The 17,385-nt window shown below is 38.6% G+C and overlaps 1 protein-coding gene across 3 annotated transcripts in view; it reads right to left on the bottom strand.

The window, feature by feature from the left end:
* LOC124171001 (collagen alpha-2(I) chain) overlaps positions 1-17,385 on the bottom strand; it is a 139,485-nt gene that overhangs the window by 42,175 nt on the left and 79,925 nt on the right. For all 3 annotated transcript variants that reach the window (XM_046550114.1, XM_046550115.1, XM_046550116.1), the window contains one exon: positions 4,363-4,464. In XM_046550114.1, the coding sequence (XP_046406070.1) occupies positions 4,363-4,464 (102 nt within the window). The remainder of the gene's footprint in view (positions 1-4,362; positions 4,465-17,385) is intronic.

The following is a 17,385-nucleotide window of genomic DNA, read 5'->3' as shown; positions in this document are numbered from 1 at the left end:
AGGATAGTTTTCCTAATTATTGGAGGACTGTAGGTAAGAAAGGATAACTTTACGGGATAAGAGCGGGTAACAGGGCACTAAGAAGACAGAAAATAAGGTGAAGAACTAAACCCCTCAAAATAAATAAAAACAAGTATCTATTTACAACCGACTGCCTATCATTACGTTGCAACCCTGACTTCAATGTTCACAATTTGTATCCTTGCATTAACATTTTAGAGCTATGCTGCTGCCGAAATGCACCACAACGTCGCTAACGTATATAAGTACACCAACTTTTTTAGAATAGCAGTGACATTAAGTTCATATTTTTATTGAATAAATCCAAGTCTTCTTCACTTTGAAGTAGTTTCAATTTAAGAGGTACCCTGGGAATGTTTAAATTATATATAAAGTCAAGTGAAGGAGTTACTACCTCATAATTTTGGATGCTTAAAAATCAGTCATGCAATAATATCATAAAGGTAGCAAATTTGCAGCATCTCAAGTCATCAGCACACCTAAAAATATCACTTTTTTACTACCGTTTCTAAGAAAAAGGAAATACTGCCATGGTAGCAATTGAAATAACTGAGCTATAGTGATGTCTGTTCTACTTTTACCCTGAAGTACCTCTCAATCAAGAAGGATAGAGATCCAAACAGTGATAATTCTTAAGGGAAATTTCTACCGGGTGGAAGAAATTAGATGTCTTCTGCAAGTAACAGAAAAATGCATGAAACAAATAATGGATGAAACATGACCTATTGGTAATATTTCTTTTCTCACTTTATTTTAGACCATCCTAATGAGTCATGTTGATGAGGTTGGTGGCAAATACAGGGTATTCTTTCTACAAGGGAACACATGATTAATTTTGAGGTGGAAAACCGTAGTTTGACCACCAACAGCAATGGTAGTGTATCAATTTGTAATTAACCATTGCACTAGGTAACCTGTTAATAATTGCTTTTCTAATAGTTCTGGCCTTGTTTACTATGCCTATTTCATTAATTAGGGACTCTGCATGAGATGGGACCTCCATAATAATCAGCCTCCTCTGGGAAGGGAAAAACAGTCCCTACAAACATATTATGAAGTGCAACACAAGAATTGATAATCAATCCTGATTTTATTGGTGTACACTCCAGCACTCAATGTTTCCACAAACATTTGAACCTAGAGTTTATAACCCCAATGAACCTCTCAATAGAATTTATAACCAGTACATCGGCTTCAGTTTCATAAGTTTTAGGGGTACTTGGACTGTTAGTATTCCAATCTGGGGCCGGTGGTATTTTGGGTAATCTAAGCCACCTGTCATTCGTTACACTGTTTTTAATATATTCAATGCTTAAGGATACAGTTATGATATAAAAATTATTAAAATTAGTAAAAAACTTGTCGCTATATGATCAAAATGAAAACTACAAAATATACTGCCATGACAAAGTATCGAACCCGGGCCCCCCATGTGAGAGCCGGTCGAGCTTACCACTAAACCAACTAACCCTGTTGGAGGAATGGTGCTATTTTGGGATTATGTAAAGCTTGTTAAATATACCACTTGGAAAATAATTAATTACAGCCAAACTAAAGCCCATTCAATGGAGCCATTATCAGTTCAGATATGTGTTCGCCATTCCGAATTCATTAAAAATACGGCATTGAAAAAGGCGGAGCAAGGTACGTGGTCTCCCCTTGTTAGTTATGATGAAATGCCACCTAAAATTTCAAAAATTGAAGAAAGCCATGAAAAACATAACGCAGATAGAAAAATTGAATGTCAGCATCAACTGGCTTTTAAAGATGATGTAGAAAAAAGAATAGGGGAGGATACGACCAATAAATCAGTGGAAGAGAGTTGGAAAACCATTGGAAATGGTCTGCAGAGCTCTTGGTAAAAGAAAAGTTATGAAAAAACTATGGATCACACAAGAAGTATCAGATCTCATTGAAGAAGAAGAAAATATAAGGCTGCGATAAGAGGAAGGGCAGATTTTTGCAAGAATTAGTAACCAGATGTAGTAAAGCAAGGATTGCTAGAGTGGATGAAAAATATCTGTGAAAATGTACAAAACAATCTTGTACAGTGGCGGAAAAAATTAATGCAAAGCTCGTAGGCGTCAGAGAGTGGCCAGTTCAGGAACTACTTGTCTTCCAAAATTTTGCCCTCGTAATGCTCTCATATAACCGGGAGTTTTAAAAGCAATATATCCCTTATACCGGGGAAATAATCATACCCGTCACATTATGACAAGGCGCAAAAGCTACGAATTCTTCGCCATATTCTCCGAAGTATGCTTCGCCCTCGACTCACCTACAATGGAATCTACTCTCGTCGGGACATCGTGGACACAGCCGACATATTGGGCATTGAGACTGCCTTAGAACCCAATCGTTCCGGTGGTGTAGTGGGTAAAGTATCATGCTTCGAATCAGAGGTTCCACGGATCAGGTCCCAGATAATTTCGAACGAATGAGTTAATATCGTCACTGTGGATTTCCAATGATAAATAAAGAGTAAATCATGTTATATTCACTCATATAACTTATCTAATCTCCTTGGATATGACTACTGCGTTGAATGCTATCAGGACCCTGAACTTCCCATGCTGCCATCACTTCTCCTATTCCCTTCCCCTCCAGTTTGACCTTGACTAGTCGCTGCACGAGGGCGACGAAATCTCAGGTTCCCTTCAGCTGATTTCAACCACATGCGAGGCCACAGCAACACTTCCACATTTGCTATATAAAGTATGCAATTAAAGATTGCAGATAACGTTTCTCTTTATTTACCATTGAAAAATCTTCTAAAATTAATCAAGAGCTTTTTCCTGCTGCTGATCGTAAATATAGTAATTCCATTTTATGAAGGGGATTCTAAGGGAAATAATAAGCCAGGGATAGCCTTATATTAAAATGCAAATATCCTGGTGCTTTTGCGTCTGATTATATTTTTTTCTAAAGATTGTGGAAATCGTCAAAATAGTGTGAACTCGTGCACGGATAATCCACAACACGGATGAACCGCAGCCGGATAATCTGGACTCTGCTGTATTTGTATGAGGACCAATTCCTATTCAGAAAAAGAAAAGGTACAAGAGAAGGAATATTGGCCCTTAGACTGCTCATAGAGAAGAGAATGGAAAAGAACAAGCCAACGTTCATTGTGTTTGTGAACTTTGAGAAGGCAATTGACAGAGTAGACTGGAACACAATGCTTGGAATCCTAAAAGAAATTGGAGTACTTCACAATATCTGAAGAATCATCCACGGTTTATACAAAAAACCAAGTAGCGGTGATAAAATCAGGGTCTAGCAGGGAAGAAGCAAGGATTAGGAAAGGAGTAAGACAAGGCTGTGATTTGTGACTTGTAATTTTCAACGTTTACATCAAGAAGCCATTAATAAAATCAAAGAAAAGACCTCGGGAGTAAATATCCATAGAGACAAAATTAGTACGCTAAGATTTGCTGATGACATAGCCCTCATAGCAGAGAGATAGAGATGGATTTGAAAAATGTTCTGGTTAATATGAGTAGGGTAATAAATAAATACCAGCTGAAAATAAACACAAAGAAAACCAAGACATAAGTATGCAGCAGAAGAGAAGAAGTAAAGGCTAACATTAAAATATGGAAGCAAAAACTGATAGAGGTGGATGAATTAATTCTGTTATATGGGAAGTATGATAACTAGCAACGGGAGAAGCAAGAAAGAAATTATCAGCAGAATAGCCCAGGCGAAGAGAGCACTCCACCAAAAGAGAGATCCGCTCACAGCGGGAAACTTAAATATGGAAGTAAGGAAACAATGCATAAGAACCTACATTTGGAGAAGCCTGAGCCTTACAAATGTGATTCTATTCATGAGAATGATGATGATTAAATGGATCGACCAAGTTAGTAATGAGGAAGTGCTAAGAAGAGTGAGAGAGAAAAGAAGACTCGTGAAAACCTTAATAAGAATACAGAACAACATTACACACCACATCTTGAGACATGATGGACTAATGAAGGCAATCGACAAGTGAATGGCAAGAATGGAAAAGGAAGACCTTGAACAAAATACATGGAACAGATAAAGAAGGATGTGAAAGAGAAGAAATACGTAGGTTTGAAAGGATTAGCTGAGAGGAGCACTGAGTGGAGCTGAGTCAAACCAATCTTAGGATTGTTGACCAGTGATGATGATGAGTGGTATTAATACTTAATGGTAAAAATTCCAGTTAATTATATTCACCATTCTAAACTAAACAAATAAACTGAATAAATTGTTCCTTTTAGTCAGGTTGGTATATCTATACGAATAACAAGTGAAATGAATGTAATGAAATACAAGAAATGGGTAGTAAATGGCTTGAACCTGAATCAGACTCACCACTGTTGAATTCATGATTGCTGGCAGCATTAATTGTTTCTTCAGTCTTCACAGAATCACAGAGTACCTGAGTGTCCGACATAATATTCTCCCCAGGTTTGGCTACATGAAAATTGAAAAACTAGGTGTTAAACTCTTGATATCAAATCTTTCATAAATACCTATTCATTTTAAACACTGCAAACTTTTAAAATGACAAACCACTATTCAAGGCATAGCATTAGTTAGACTACAATAATTTAAAAAGATGACATAACGTACGCAGCATTGAAAAAAAACTTTCACTTAAATTTTCTCTAATGATAATTTTGGAGCAGATATGCAGCTAAAAGATTATTGCTATTAATAATCATCACACAAGAAAAGAATAATCTATCTTCGCAGTCATGACTGCTAAACTTGGTTAGCTTATTGCAAGTCATCAAAGTCTTCTGCACCATATTCTCACATTGGCCGACTCATTTTAGTTATAACCGAATTGATTTAGGGAGAGTAGGGATGGGTTGGTTCTGGTACCCGGTTCTCGGTACTACTGGTTCTTGGAACCGGTATCGAGAACAAATCGCATAAAGTCTGTACTTTGGAGCCGGCTCGTTATGGCGGCAAGGATTTGACTTTGGCACCCAAAGCCAAAATGGTCTGCAGCATATTCAAAGCCAAAAAGTGGAAAAAAAGAACAAAAGAAGCATATAATTCTTTCCAATGGCGTGGCATCCATGCTGTTTTCTTTTGAGTTGCTTGCTAACACCCACATTTAATGGTTTGTCAGTTTGTCGCTCTCGCCAACATTGTAACATTTCCATAGCCACAGCTGCTTTCAAACAAGCTGACTTTTTGCCTGCTGCCGTCCACGGCATTCTTTCAACTCACCATAGGTCTCTATATCAAACGAGTCAAATCTCGCCTTGGATGGCATGGTACCCATTTCAATCCGGCCCAGTGATTCGCCGCCTATGACGTGAAATACAGACAATGCTACATTGAGGCCACTTTCAGATACCTAATATGACTTTTCACTGGCCACCATATGCGTGAAATTAAGGCGACTTTCAGACGAGACGACTCTGTAATGCCGTGTACCATGTCATGAATAGCTGCCAGCGGAAAATCGTTTCGTCTGAAAGTGGTGTTATGATTGAATCATGTACATATACAGTAATTCTTTGACATATGAGGAAGATGCATTTTGAGAGCTTATTCGTAAGCTGATAAACCTTTATCTAGTGTGTCACTATACTGGCATGTTGAGCAGTTTATTGTTGAGGTTATAAGAACTGTGACAGTGACACATGCGAATAAGTCGTCAATGAAAGTAACAATTTAAGCTACATCAGAGAATACAGAATATATTTTGATCCGACTCACAAGTTACAACAAATTAACGGAAGATGTCATCAGAAGTAAAGGGAAGAACTATCTCTATTCTCTATCAATCCTGATGCTATGCAGTGTGTAAACTGTGCTCCAAGCATACTTCGCACGGCCCTTCAAAATCAACAGCAACCACTACTGTTTTCAGTGAACACATCTTCAGTACTGCAGGCAATATTTCTGCCAAAAAAAGAATAGATTAGACCCAGATAGGGTAAAAATATTGAATTTTTTAAATAAAAACCTGGAGGAAGAACCACTGACTGCCTGATGCAATGTGACATATTGGTCCATCCCTAGCATTCTTTAACAATGTGTTATTTTGACTTTTTTACTTGGCAAATAAAATTATGGAGACGATCTTAATTTTTTTTACAGAGCTTTCCTACTAATTTTACATCTTTAGTGAAATTATTTTCATTCACTTCGTGTGGTTGTTCATTTAAATTTGCCATTAATTCAGATAATAAGAGTTCATTCTTGGAACCGAGTACCAAGAACCGATTGGGGAGAACCGAACCGGTACTGAGAACCGAAAAAATTTAAGAACCCACTCATCCTTAAGTAAGAGTAATAATAATAATAATAATAATAATAATTTATTTTCCCTGGTAGACAATATACAAAGTAAGTTATACAATAGCTCACAATTAGTAATTGTATAGGGTACGTCAAGATACAGTAAAATAAAATTCACTTAGGCAACTTTGTCTGTCAGAAATTCTCTCAGTGAATAAAAAGATTTCATTAATAAATATTTTTTCACCTTATTTTTAAAGCTATTGCTACATTTGGTAGATTTGATGCTCTCAGGGAGCGAGTTATACATTTTTGTCCCCATTGCAAATACACTATTGCTGGATATCCTTGAGTTGTGGTGTTTTACATGGATAGCGTTTTTATTTCTAGTACCATATGAATGGATGCTATTATTGAACATGAGGAGATGAAGGTTATTATTTACAACTACAACTGTGCTGAAAATATACAAACATGGTACAGTTAAGATGTTTAATTTTAGAAATAGAGGTCTGCAAGGAGCAGTGAAGTGGACTCCCATCATGCTTCTTATCATCTTTTTCTGTACTAAAAAAACTTTATTTAGTAGGCTCACAGATGATCCCCAAAATATTATACCATATGACACTTTGGAGTGAAAATTGGAGTAATAAATGGATTTTAGAACTCCTATGGAGACAGAATCTCGGAGAAATTTTGCTTGGTAAATGGCAGAATTCAGTTTGGTAATTAAGTTGCTGACATGGAGGGACCAGCTGCCTGAATGCTGAATGTGTAGTCCTAAAAATTTAGTATGTGAGGTGTAGGATATATCAGAGGAATTTAGAGACAAATTTTGTAAGTTGTGAGTGTTTAGTTGGTTGAAGAAGAGAGCCTGTGTTTTGCTGCAATTTAGATTCAGTTTGTTTTCATTACACCATTTCCATATATTATCAATTAAATGATGTGAATCATTCAATAAATTATATGCTATAAATTACCCTGATAAATGTGTCCCCATTAACAAATATTGCATGTAAAATTTAAATTTATTCAATGCAAGCTAAGAAGCTGCTTCAACCTCCTAAGTACATGTCGACACCACCTGGCATTCTATTCGTCGTGTTTTTGAATCTTACTTGGGTCAAGAGTGCTAGTCATTGTGATTCTGTAGTCTTGGAAGACATTCTACGTTTCGATGCGGTTGTAAGAAAATTCTACGAAGATATGGCACTTTAATTACAAGAAACATATTTTAGGCCAGAAATTGGACATTGAACTGGCAACATTTTTTGCAAAACGAATTTGAAATTAAGATTTAGAAAATCTCAGCAGGAGCAAAATTTCATGAATAATACATGCATAACTTCAGGGACTAAAAATTCTCCCACAATTCCTGGTTTTCCCGGTTGCTGGAGACCCTGAGCAAGCATGGCACACAAGAGAGTGTTTTTTGAGGCTGCCAACGCACAGTTGGGGAACCGCTTCACTCATCACAATGTGATTGTTTTTTTATAGCATGGGGCCTTGTTTGCAGTCATGTTCAGATAAATTTGAGAGAATTCTATCTCACCTCCAAAATAATATGCTTAAGCCTTTAGTCTCATTCCTGCAATAATGAAAAGCATTAACTTTTTTGAAATATCTGCTTGGATTCCATTTGTGCTCGTGCCAGAATTGGATCTCCTGAAATCACCTATCTTCCACTCTTGGTGATATGAGCACTTGATTATTTGCTTCAAAATTCCTCATGGTTAACGTAAGTACATGATTTTTTCCTTTACGTAAATTTCAAATCTTTTTAACATTTATAAAATAACAGGACAATAACTTCTCCCTTTCCAAAATATTTTTAATAACTGCTATGGCACTCCTGTTTCAATGTGGAAAAGTAATATGAGTTCAATTCGACAGACCTATGTCAATCATCCTGGTGTGTTCTGCTAGCTTGTGGGTAACACACATTTAACCCTTTCGTGCCGAATTCCGCACCTGTGCGGCGAGGATTTTTTTTCCTCAACTACGAATGCCACACCAGTGCGTCCTGATTGTTCTTACCCTAACCAACGAATGCCGCGCCTGTGCGGCACAGGTCGAAAAAAGTGACCGTGGCGGACACAATAGACCCATGGACGAGGTCGCCCCTTGTGATCCGCCTTAGTGCGAGCCCAGCCCCTTCTTCGGCCGCTCAGGTCGACCCTTTCCTATCCTCTCCACGCGGTCAACAACTGTTATTTGCAGTGTGTTTTCCAAAAAAATATTTGTTGCTTACTTTTGAAATCCAATGCTAGAAATGAATTCATCTTTTTTTGCTGACCACATGGAAATTTCAAACGAAATTCTAACGTTAATATCAACAGAGTTATAGAACAACTAGTAAATATACTAAATCCGTCTGTATAAACGTTAGAACTTCGTTTAAAATATCTGCACGCTCAGAAAAAAACACGAAATTCATTTTGAATTTTAAAATATCAATACGAGCAACAAGTATTTGCATATATTCTGCGTTAATAATTTAGCTAGTTGACCGCGGACTCGTGCTAGGAAGGGGCTTTTAATCCCTCTAGGGTCTGGGACAGAGGCCGAGGAAAAGGATCAGCGCCCCACCGAGTTGGGTCCAAAAATGTTTCGGGAGGGACCCAATGCCTTTAGTCGACGCGGAAAGGCTTCACACAGAGGAGTAAAGAAAACTTTCAAGAGACTCGTATTGAGGAAGAATTTCCTTCAACGAAGGTCCGGCGCGAAAGGGTTAAAGCAAAAAAAAAAAAAAAAACTGCCACTGGCTAAGTAAAACAATATGCATATCATGGATATTTCAGGGTTCAACTAAGTGATCCAGATTGGGCACCGCATACAGCGTGCAAGGAACCTGTGGAACATTTATGAAAGTGGGCAACTAGTAAAAGGAAATTCAGTGTACCTATGGTTAGAAACCTTTGAAACACATTGATGACAGCTATTTCTGCATGGTGAAAATCAAATGAGTAAATCAGAATAATCATAGCAAGTAGATTGCAAGATGCCCAGTTCCATTCACTGATGAAGTCTGAATTCTGCAGTTTTGCCTGCTCCCAGAGCTCTCTGAGAATGCAAATAAAACTTCCGATACAAATACAGTAGAATCCTGATTTAAGGTTTTTCAGGGGGGACAAAATTTAAAACACTAAATGCGGAAAAACACTAAATGAGGACCTGCCATTTTTTTCAGGTTTTAGGGTCTGTAATGATTGGAATGGCTTTTTATGAATAAAAATATTATTTTAAGTAACTAAAAGGTGCTGAATGCAGCAAAACATTCTTTGATGAAATGTTCTCTGCCCTATGAAGGTTGGATAATACTTTTCAGGAATCAGCTAAAAAAATGGGTACCTAGTAAAAATAAGTAATGAGAGGATGACAATTGTTTTAATGAAATATTTTAAGAAAATTCTAATAAACATCAACTTAAAAGCATTCCCACACAGACTATTATTATGGACATTAGTGATTCCCTTTTTATGCATATTTCAGTGGTCTCGATGAAATTTAGAATTTTTTCTGTAAAAGTCACATGTAGGTGACTATAGCATTTCTAATATAATAAGAAAAGGTATAAGTAAGTACTCGAAAAATCATGAGGAATGAGTGAAATAAAGGGACAGCAGAAGATCGCTAATCCCGAATTCTCAACTACCGAATATCTAGTAAAAGGGAGGTTTTCTGGAATTTTGCCAACTTAACGTTTTCTGTTGCCTCGGCGAAACAAGGGATTTATGAGCCTTTAAAAAGCCTCCTATGCGCACATTTTGGATTTCGAGGTCATCCAAAAAAGTAGAATCTTATTTTAGTATGCATACAAGTCGATGGTGATTCAACTCGATGATAACACCAGATTCGTTGTCATATATCCGCAGCCTTATGCAGGTCGAATGGAGCCGGGAGAAGTTGCTTACGCGGCGCGCTGATCACCTTGACTCCGACTCGCCTTGTTTCTCGGCAGCTTTTAATAAAATTTGGTTGGACCTTGAATAATGATTAGCTAAACTCTGTTAAGTGAAAAGGTTTAATCTTCAACAGAACTGGATTTCATCCGAAAAATTATCAGAGCCTCTGGAGTTTGGCAATTTCGTCAGGGTTATGATGTCAAAGTCAACCACCAAGGGATACCTGCCGGATTTTCGTATTTTTCCGCGCTCATCTATTCTACCGTGAGTATGCGGTGATTTTTTTCCAGTATGAGCGATTTATTTTGAGTCATGGACCGTGATAGTTCGTCAAAACTCCGATTGTCATTCTCTTTTGACATTAATTAGCACCAGATAAATATTTTTGAATCGACAGCGATATCAACCAGCCGCATGTCGATAAATTGGCTCCGGGATATCTAAATTACGATGTAAAATAATGTTGTTCCATAGGGAAAGAATGCTCTCACTCACGGTCATGACAGGGGAAACACTTCCTCTGTTCTTTCGCTGTTCCTCCGTGGAAACTGACCTTGGAATGGATTATAGAAGGAATCTTCTAGTGAACTGCGCAATTGATATTGGGCCTCCTCTTTTGTACAGAGAAAGTAGCCAACTGAAAAAATATTGGGCTAATAATCGACTGCCCGTAGGGAGTAGAGTTGAAAGGGGCATAAGCCATCAATTGAAAACATAACGAGAAAACCATTATTGTAGCGGCCCTCGGAGGATAACTCGTGTCATCAGTCGTCACGTATCATCGAAGTCAAGTTCAAGAAGTGAAGGATAAGGTAGTTCGAGGTTATTAAGGGATGACTTTGCTCCATTAGATCAGATCTGATACAAAAAAAGCCTGGTGTTTGGATCAGAAGGGGAGCGAAACGTTACGAGAAGACAAATCACCCAACTTGCGAGTTGAAGGTCGCAGCGCTGCGCTCGCGGAAGAAAGCAGCTGAAGAAGCTTTCCCCGGTTGATTCTATCGACTTTTGGTAAACTTTCATGAGACTGTTCTTGTTGATGAGCATATTAATTCGATGATTTGGATGAACCCTCATGAAAAAACGTTAAATGGGGCAAAAAAATATTGAGCGGGACAAATTTTGACGACCATAAATGCGGAAAAACGCAAAATGCGGAAACACTAAATACGGATAATTTTTACATTGTCCTAATAGGGAATGAATCGGGACCCAAAAAAATAAATGCTAAATGCGGAAAAACGTTAAATGCGAAGACCTAAACGCCGGATCCGACTGTAGTTAGAGTAGCAGTGATTACGAGGAAACATGATCAAAGCCAATATGTTTCACTCATGATGAGTTTACAGACCTCGGCAGAGATCTCAACCTTCAAAAACCAAATATTGTCCTTCACTGAGTAAAATATTACTCATATAAATTAATTATAGAGCTTGATGCTAACTAGCATCTATGAATTAAAAAAAACATTATTTTTTCAAGTACAGTAGAAGCCAGGTTTAACGAGGGCTCATAATCCCTTGGAATTACTTGCAAAAATGAGCACTCATTGTATCCGAATGTGTTGAATAAACCCACCGAAATCTCATAATCGTTTGGATTTACTGTTTTTCTTTTGTTTCTGTGGTATTTAACAAAGTTAAATATGTAAAGAGCCATTATCAGGCACAATGTAGTTGATTATCAACATATATGAAGAAAGAAACGGGGGATTTTCAATTATATAAAAAATTATTTCCCCTAATTTCAGTGATTTTATTCCCATTCTAATATTTTTTGATCGCCGAAGAAAACTGTGAAAACAGGGTAACTAGTCGGAACCAATATGTTTGGTATGCAGAGGAAGTTATTGGATAATTTTCCGAATACTTCATGCTGAAAATATCAGTTTTGTCGAGTTTTTGAATGTTTAACCAGTAGATCAGTCAGTTGGGAAAATTGGCCGAAAGGTTCATTGAAGTATGGCTATGGTAAAATGGTACAGCAAATTAAATATGGTGGTTGAAGATGTTTCTCCCCATTGGAAATGTAGTCAACTTTCGGTTTTAACATTGCACCGTTTATGGACAGTCCTGTAGACCTTTGCTCACAAAACCACTTGAATAGCGCAGATTCCATTTGCGGATGTTCTCCTTCCCGCAAATATTTTTACGTCTAGGTGTTCCTAGTTTGTTTACTGCTGCACAAATTTTTTCTTTCTTTAATATTGTGAACAACCTAAATGATGAGACACCAAACCGCCTTCCGATAACAGCCAGCCACTTTCACACTCGTTTACAATTTTAATTTGGTTTTAAGGTCCAAAGATTAACGTTTCTCGGACATGATGCACTCGCACAAACCACCTGATACTACTAACTGATTCAGCTATGGCTGATTCGTTACGTTCTACCTTCAAGAAGCTGCAGCAACATCAAGAGATTATATTGCCCTAGACGATTGCCCTAGATTTATCTCCAGGCTTGCGACGATGTGACGCCGGTACCTGCGTCAGAAGAAGCAGTGGCCGGGACTAGTCATAATAGCAGTGACGACAAAGATGAAAGTGAGGAAGTAATTTCACTAAATAAAAAAGAAGTACACGCTGCCCTCCAAACATTAAGATATTTTGATGTGGCTAACGATTTGGACCCCCAATTTAATTCCCATTCATGCAAGTTCAAAACCATGGTGAAAGCGGGATGGAGAAGGACAACAAGCAAAAAAAATAACAGATTTTTTTGGGTAATGTCTTTTCGTGTATATATTAGCATTCCTGAATAAACAACTTAATCTTAAGTATTGGGCTCCATTTACCACCAACTTATTTTTCAGGCTACTTGTAATAAAGACGCACTTCCAACTCTAACCATGAACTTTCTTCTCGCACGCCTCCCCGTTCTCCCATGCCGAGAGATCTTTCTTTCCAAAGCCTTTGTTTACTCCCTCCTGCCCCCTTTTGCTGATCTTGCTGACACCCACCTTACGCATCCCAAACCCCTCCTTGATGGCATTTCCCATTCACTCCCTCCCTAAGGGGACGGAGCTTGAGAGCGTCGTGAAAAATACGGCCCCCAAACATAGCCCGAGGCAGAGCTGAAGGCCCTTTTCCCACCCTTCTTTCTCCTGCCCCCTTCACCATTCGTTATGCTGACCACACTTCTTCACTCAGGCAATCCCCATCCCACTCTTATACACTCCACCCACTGGGAACGTTCTCAGACTGTGGAGAAGGGCATGGTTCAACTTTAGCAGCAACGGGGGTAAGTTTTTAACCAGAGAGAGGCTTACGATTATGGTGCTACTATTTTTTAGAGCTAAACTAAGACTGAGAGCCAAGGGAACGGGCTTGGAAGAATCAGCGGGGAAAGAAGACCCTGCACTAAGAAAACCTTTTCTCTACGTCAATGATCCTTTGCATAACTTTCAATACGGCAGAGGAAGAAACATGAAAACTAAATGAGGTTAAGGTACAGGTTTTTGAGTATCATTTTTGGAAATTCACGCAAGTGAACCAATACTTCACACACGTTCAGAAATGAAATAGCGTCTCTTGTAGGAAAACAATCAATATGGATAATAATGTTTCTCTCTTTATTTCTCTGATAATGGAAGATGTTTCTCCTGTCGTTTTCCCACTGGAACCTTGCTCCTGTCAGCATTAAAGAAGAGAGACATACTATATGAACATGGCACCTCACACCCGGTATGAAAAATATGGTCCTGATGAAGAATGAAGTCGTTTATAGCAACATCTGCAAAGATGATGGAGCACAGTAGCCGGACGGAGAACTCAAACAGAATTTACTTCTAATAATCGCCAGAAGATAATCATATCCTACGTAATTTATTATCGTAACTCAATCTCAATGAAAATAACTAGTTGAAAAGATAGCATATTCAGCAGAAAATACGGAGTAACTAGAAATATTAACTTACGAAGGTTATTTTGGAAATGGGCTAAGACCCTTGTTTTTCTTTTCTTCTCTCATCACTGAGCGATAGAGGGCGACATAAATGGCAGCTAGGCCACCTGCTGCTAAAATTCAGTGGTTGCTGGAAACAAATATCTATCTTACGCGCATTTAATAGTTGCTATTCGCTCTTTACCATACATTTATGACATTAAATTCTTATCATAAACTTTGCAATTCATTATTTGATTACGTTTTCTAAACTGGTTCAGAAAGCCTGGTGTCCTAACACCCCATGCCACACGCCTTTTAGGCGGCTTGCGGGGTATTATGTAGATGTAGATGAATTTCAGGTGTACTGTTCGAACGAGTGGCAACGTTATCATCCATTTTTCTGATAACTAAAACATGCGAAGTGAAACGCTTGTATTTCATAATCCCGATGCCGGATTATTAATATCCCAAGTAATAATCTAGGCACAATAGCAATAGGAAAACTTGCCCAAGAATAACAGAACAAAATAAAGTGACGATGAGCGGCTAAATACTCCCTCAAAACAAATTTTACACCATGCGCCCAGCGTATTTCCCAACTCCCTACGGTTGTTTAGGCACCTATGACGTCACGCCTGGCCTCGGCAACGCTCGGGTGTCTTCGCGCAGTGGTCGGGTCAGAAATTTTTCTTGATTTAAAATGCAATTTTTTAATTTCTTTTGATGTTGAATGGGGAAACTGAAGGTATTTTTGCGAGCTAATGTATCCATTTGACTTATTCAAAATAGTTTTTAGAGCAATCTACGACCCATGCAAGTTCCTCATTAAAGTAGATGGTCGTTAATCCGGAATTATGAACTACGGAATATCTATCCTCAACAGAAGGTTTTCTAAAATTTAGCCAACGCTATGTTTTCCGTCATCCCAGCGAAATATAATGGCGAAATGAGCCGTTAAAAATCCTCCCTTGCCAAAATTTTGGCTTCCAAGGTGATTCAAAAGAGATAATTGTACTTCTAGTATGGACGTAAGTCGATGGTGATTCAACACGATGGTAAAAGCAGCATGCGTTGTCTCATTCCCCGGGCTATCCCCACATCTGCAGGACAAATGGAGGCAAGGGAAAGTTGATTGCGCGGCGTGCTTATCAGAGCTGACTCAATTTGAATCTCATTGTCAGTGGGATTAAATGAAACATGGTTGGAACTTTAATAGCTAATAGCTGAACTCTGCTAGGTGACAAGCGTTTATTTTGAACGGAACAGGAGTTAATGCCCTCAGAGAATAACTCGCGTCGTCAATCGCCATGTAATCATTGAAGTCAAATTCAAGACATGAGTGATAAGGCAGTCCCTTTAAACTCAGGAATGGCTTAGCACCATTAAATCAAAATACAAAAAGTGTCCACTGTTGTTATCAGATATGGGGAAGCAAAATATTACGTGAAGATGAGTCACACTGCTTGTGAGTCGAAGGTCTCGGTGCTGAATTCGTGGAAGAATGCCGACAGAGAAGCTATACCCGGTAGATTCTATCTACTAATGCTAAAATTTCATGGGAAAATGCTTTTTTAATGCGTAAAGAGGGAAAACTGTTCCGAACTGTTAATCATTTTTTTATTCATCACTGGCCGCATGATGGTAGTTGCGAGGTTATTTAAACAGCTCACTTAAAATAAGTGATCTAAACACTGGAAAAATCTTAATTTCCGAATATCCCGGGTCCAGTGTGCTCCGTATTATCTATGGTATGCTATTTGGAAGGAGGCAGCCGTCAGCTGGGGTCATTAGCGCCATGAAGTAAGGGCTGGGGGGAACCCTATGTTGGCATTAGACAGGTTGTAATAAAGGGACCAGGACTGAATGTCCCATCTGCTGGACAGAGTGGTGCGCTGGAAGTGCCCTGGCCATATTACTCTCAAGTAAGGATAGGGCCATCTCTGATAAGTTTCTGCTACTGCCAGGACTTGAACCCAGGCCCACAGGGTGTAAAGCCTTCATGATGTATTAGCAAAATTTTGCTCCCTGTTCATAGGGTTTGTTTGGATGACTATCCTCAGATACCTCATTTCTTCAATCTCCAATCTTTGTTTGTCTGCAGGTGGTTAAATGGGTTACTTGAAAATTGCTTTTAATGAGATTATTTTCAAAAATTAGCTTCTCCACAACCTTATCACCATTCCGACAAGTATCACCATTCCGAAATTTCTCCTGGGTAACAGAAATAATCTTAGTGCCAGAAATGCAATGTTTTTTCTCTTAAGGTAACAAGTCATCTGTGGTGTTGCTTGTGAGAAAAGAAGATTATTAGGCTTCATTTTCTTGCCTCCAAATGAGTAATTGAATCCGGGAAACATATATATGACACAATTGAAAAGTATTTCATGCTCCTTTACCGTGAAACCTCACAAATGAGAATTTTTCTGGTTCTGGCTTAAATCAGGACTATACAAAAGTGTATGACTAAGCATTCTAAAAATAATGCGAAAGTGTTATCCTGAAAACTATACTCCTCCTCAAGACCAATTCTTGATTTTACACAGTGCCCATATTTCGGTCCCTCCAGCTGCATAAAATCAAAGTTTTACTGCAATAGAGTAATTACTCTCATATTAATATGAGAATGGCATAATTCATTTATCTTCCTATTCGTTCTTCATGATAAAAAAAAAAAACAAAAGCGCCCAAGGAATGCAGACCATGAAGAGTTAGAAGGAGCTTTGCTTGGGTGGTTTTGCCCACTTTAATCTGCGGGAACTTCTGAGAAAGGGGCTATGCCTAAGCCTAAAGCAGAGTATTTCAGGGATAGATTGCAAATCAAGAACTTCAAGAGTTCAGAAGATTGGTTATACTGATTCAAAGCACCAAAGCGTTATTTCCCATCATAATTGCTGGTGATGCCTGCGGTGTAAACCCGAAATCGTGGAAGTAAGGACTCAGTTCCTAAGTATCTTAAGAAGTATTCCCCACGTGATAAACATAGATGAAATGGAACTCTTTTACAACCTACTCCCCAACAAAACCCTCGCAGTATGAGATATTTCTTGCAATGATGCTTCTAGAGGTAGGTAGTGTGCCTTAGCAATGACGTAGGATGTACGATAAAATGATACTCAGCGTGAATTGTCCGGATGGGTGTATTTATTTTCTGTCAATAGTCACGATCACAATGTACTATTCACAAGGGTGAACTATTCACATCAGTGGTCGGAGTCGTACTGGCACTCTCTTCCATCACCTGGGTAGCAGAGCATCCCCTGGTGGCCGTTGAAAGAACTCACAGAACAACTGACTCTTGTTTGGCTCCATGTCGTATGCATTCGGCGCCACCACAGAAGGCA

Source organism: Ischnura elegans, chromosome X (assembly GCF_921293095.1).
Source record: "Ischnura elegans chromosome X, ioIscEleg1.1, whole genome shotgun sequence".
Lineage (NCBI taxonomy): Eukaryota > Metazoa > Arthropoda > Insecta > Odonata > Coenagrionidae > Ischnura > Ischnura elegans.
This window is presented reverse-complemented; position numbering and strand designations above follow the sequence as displayed.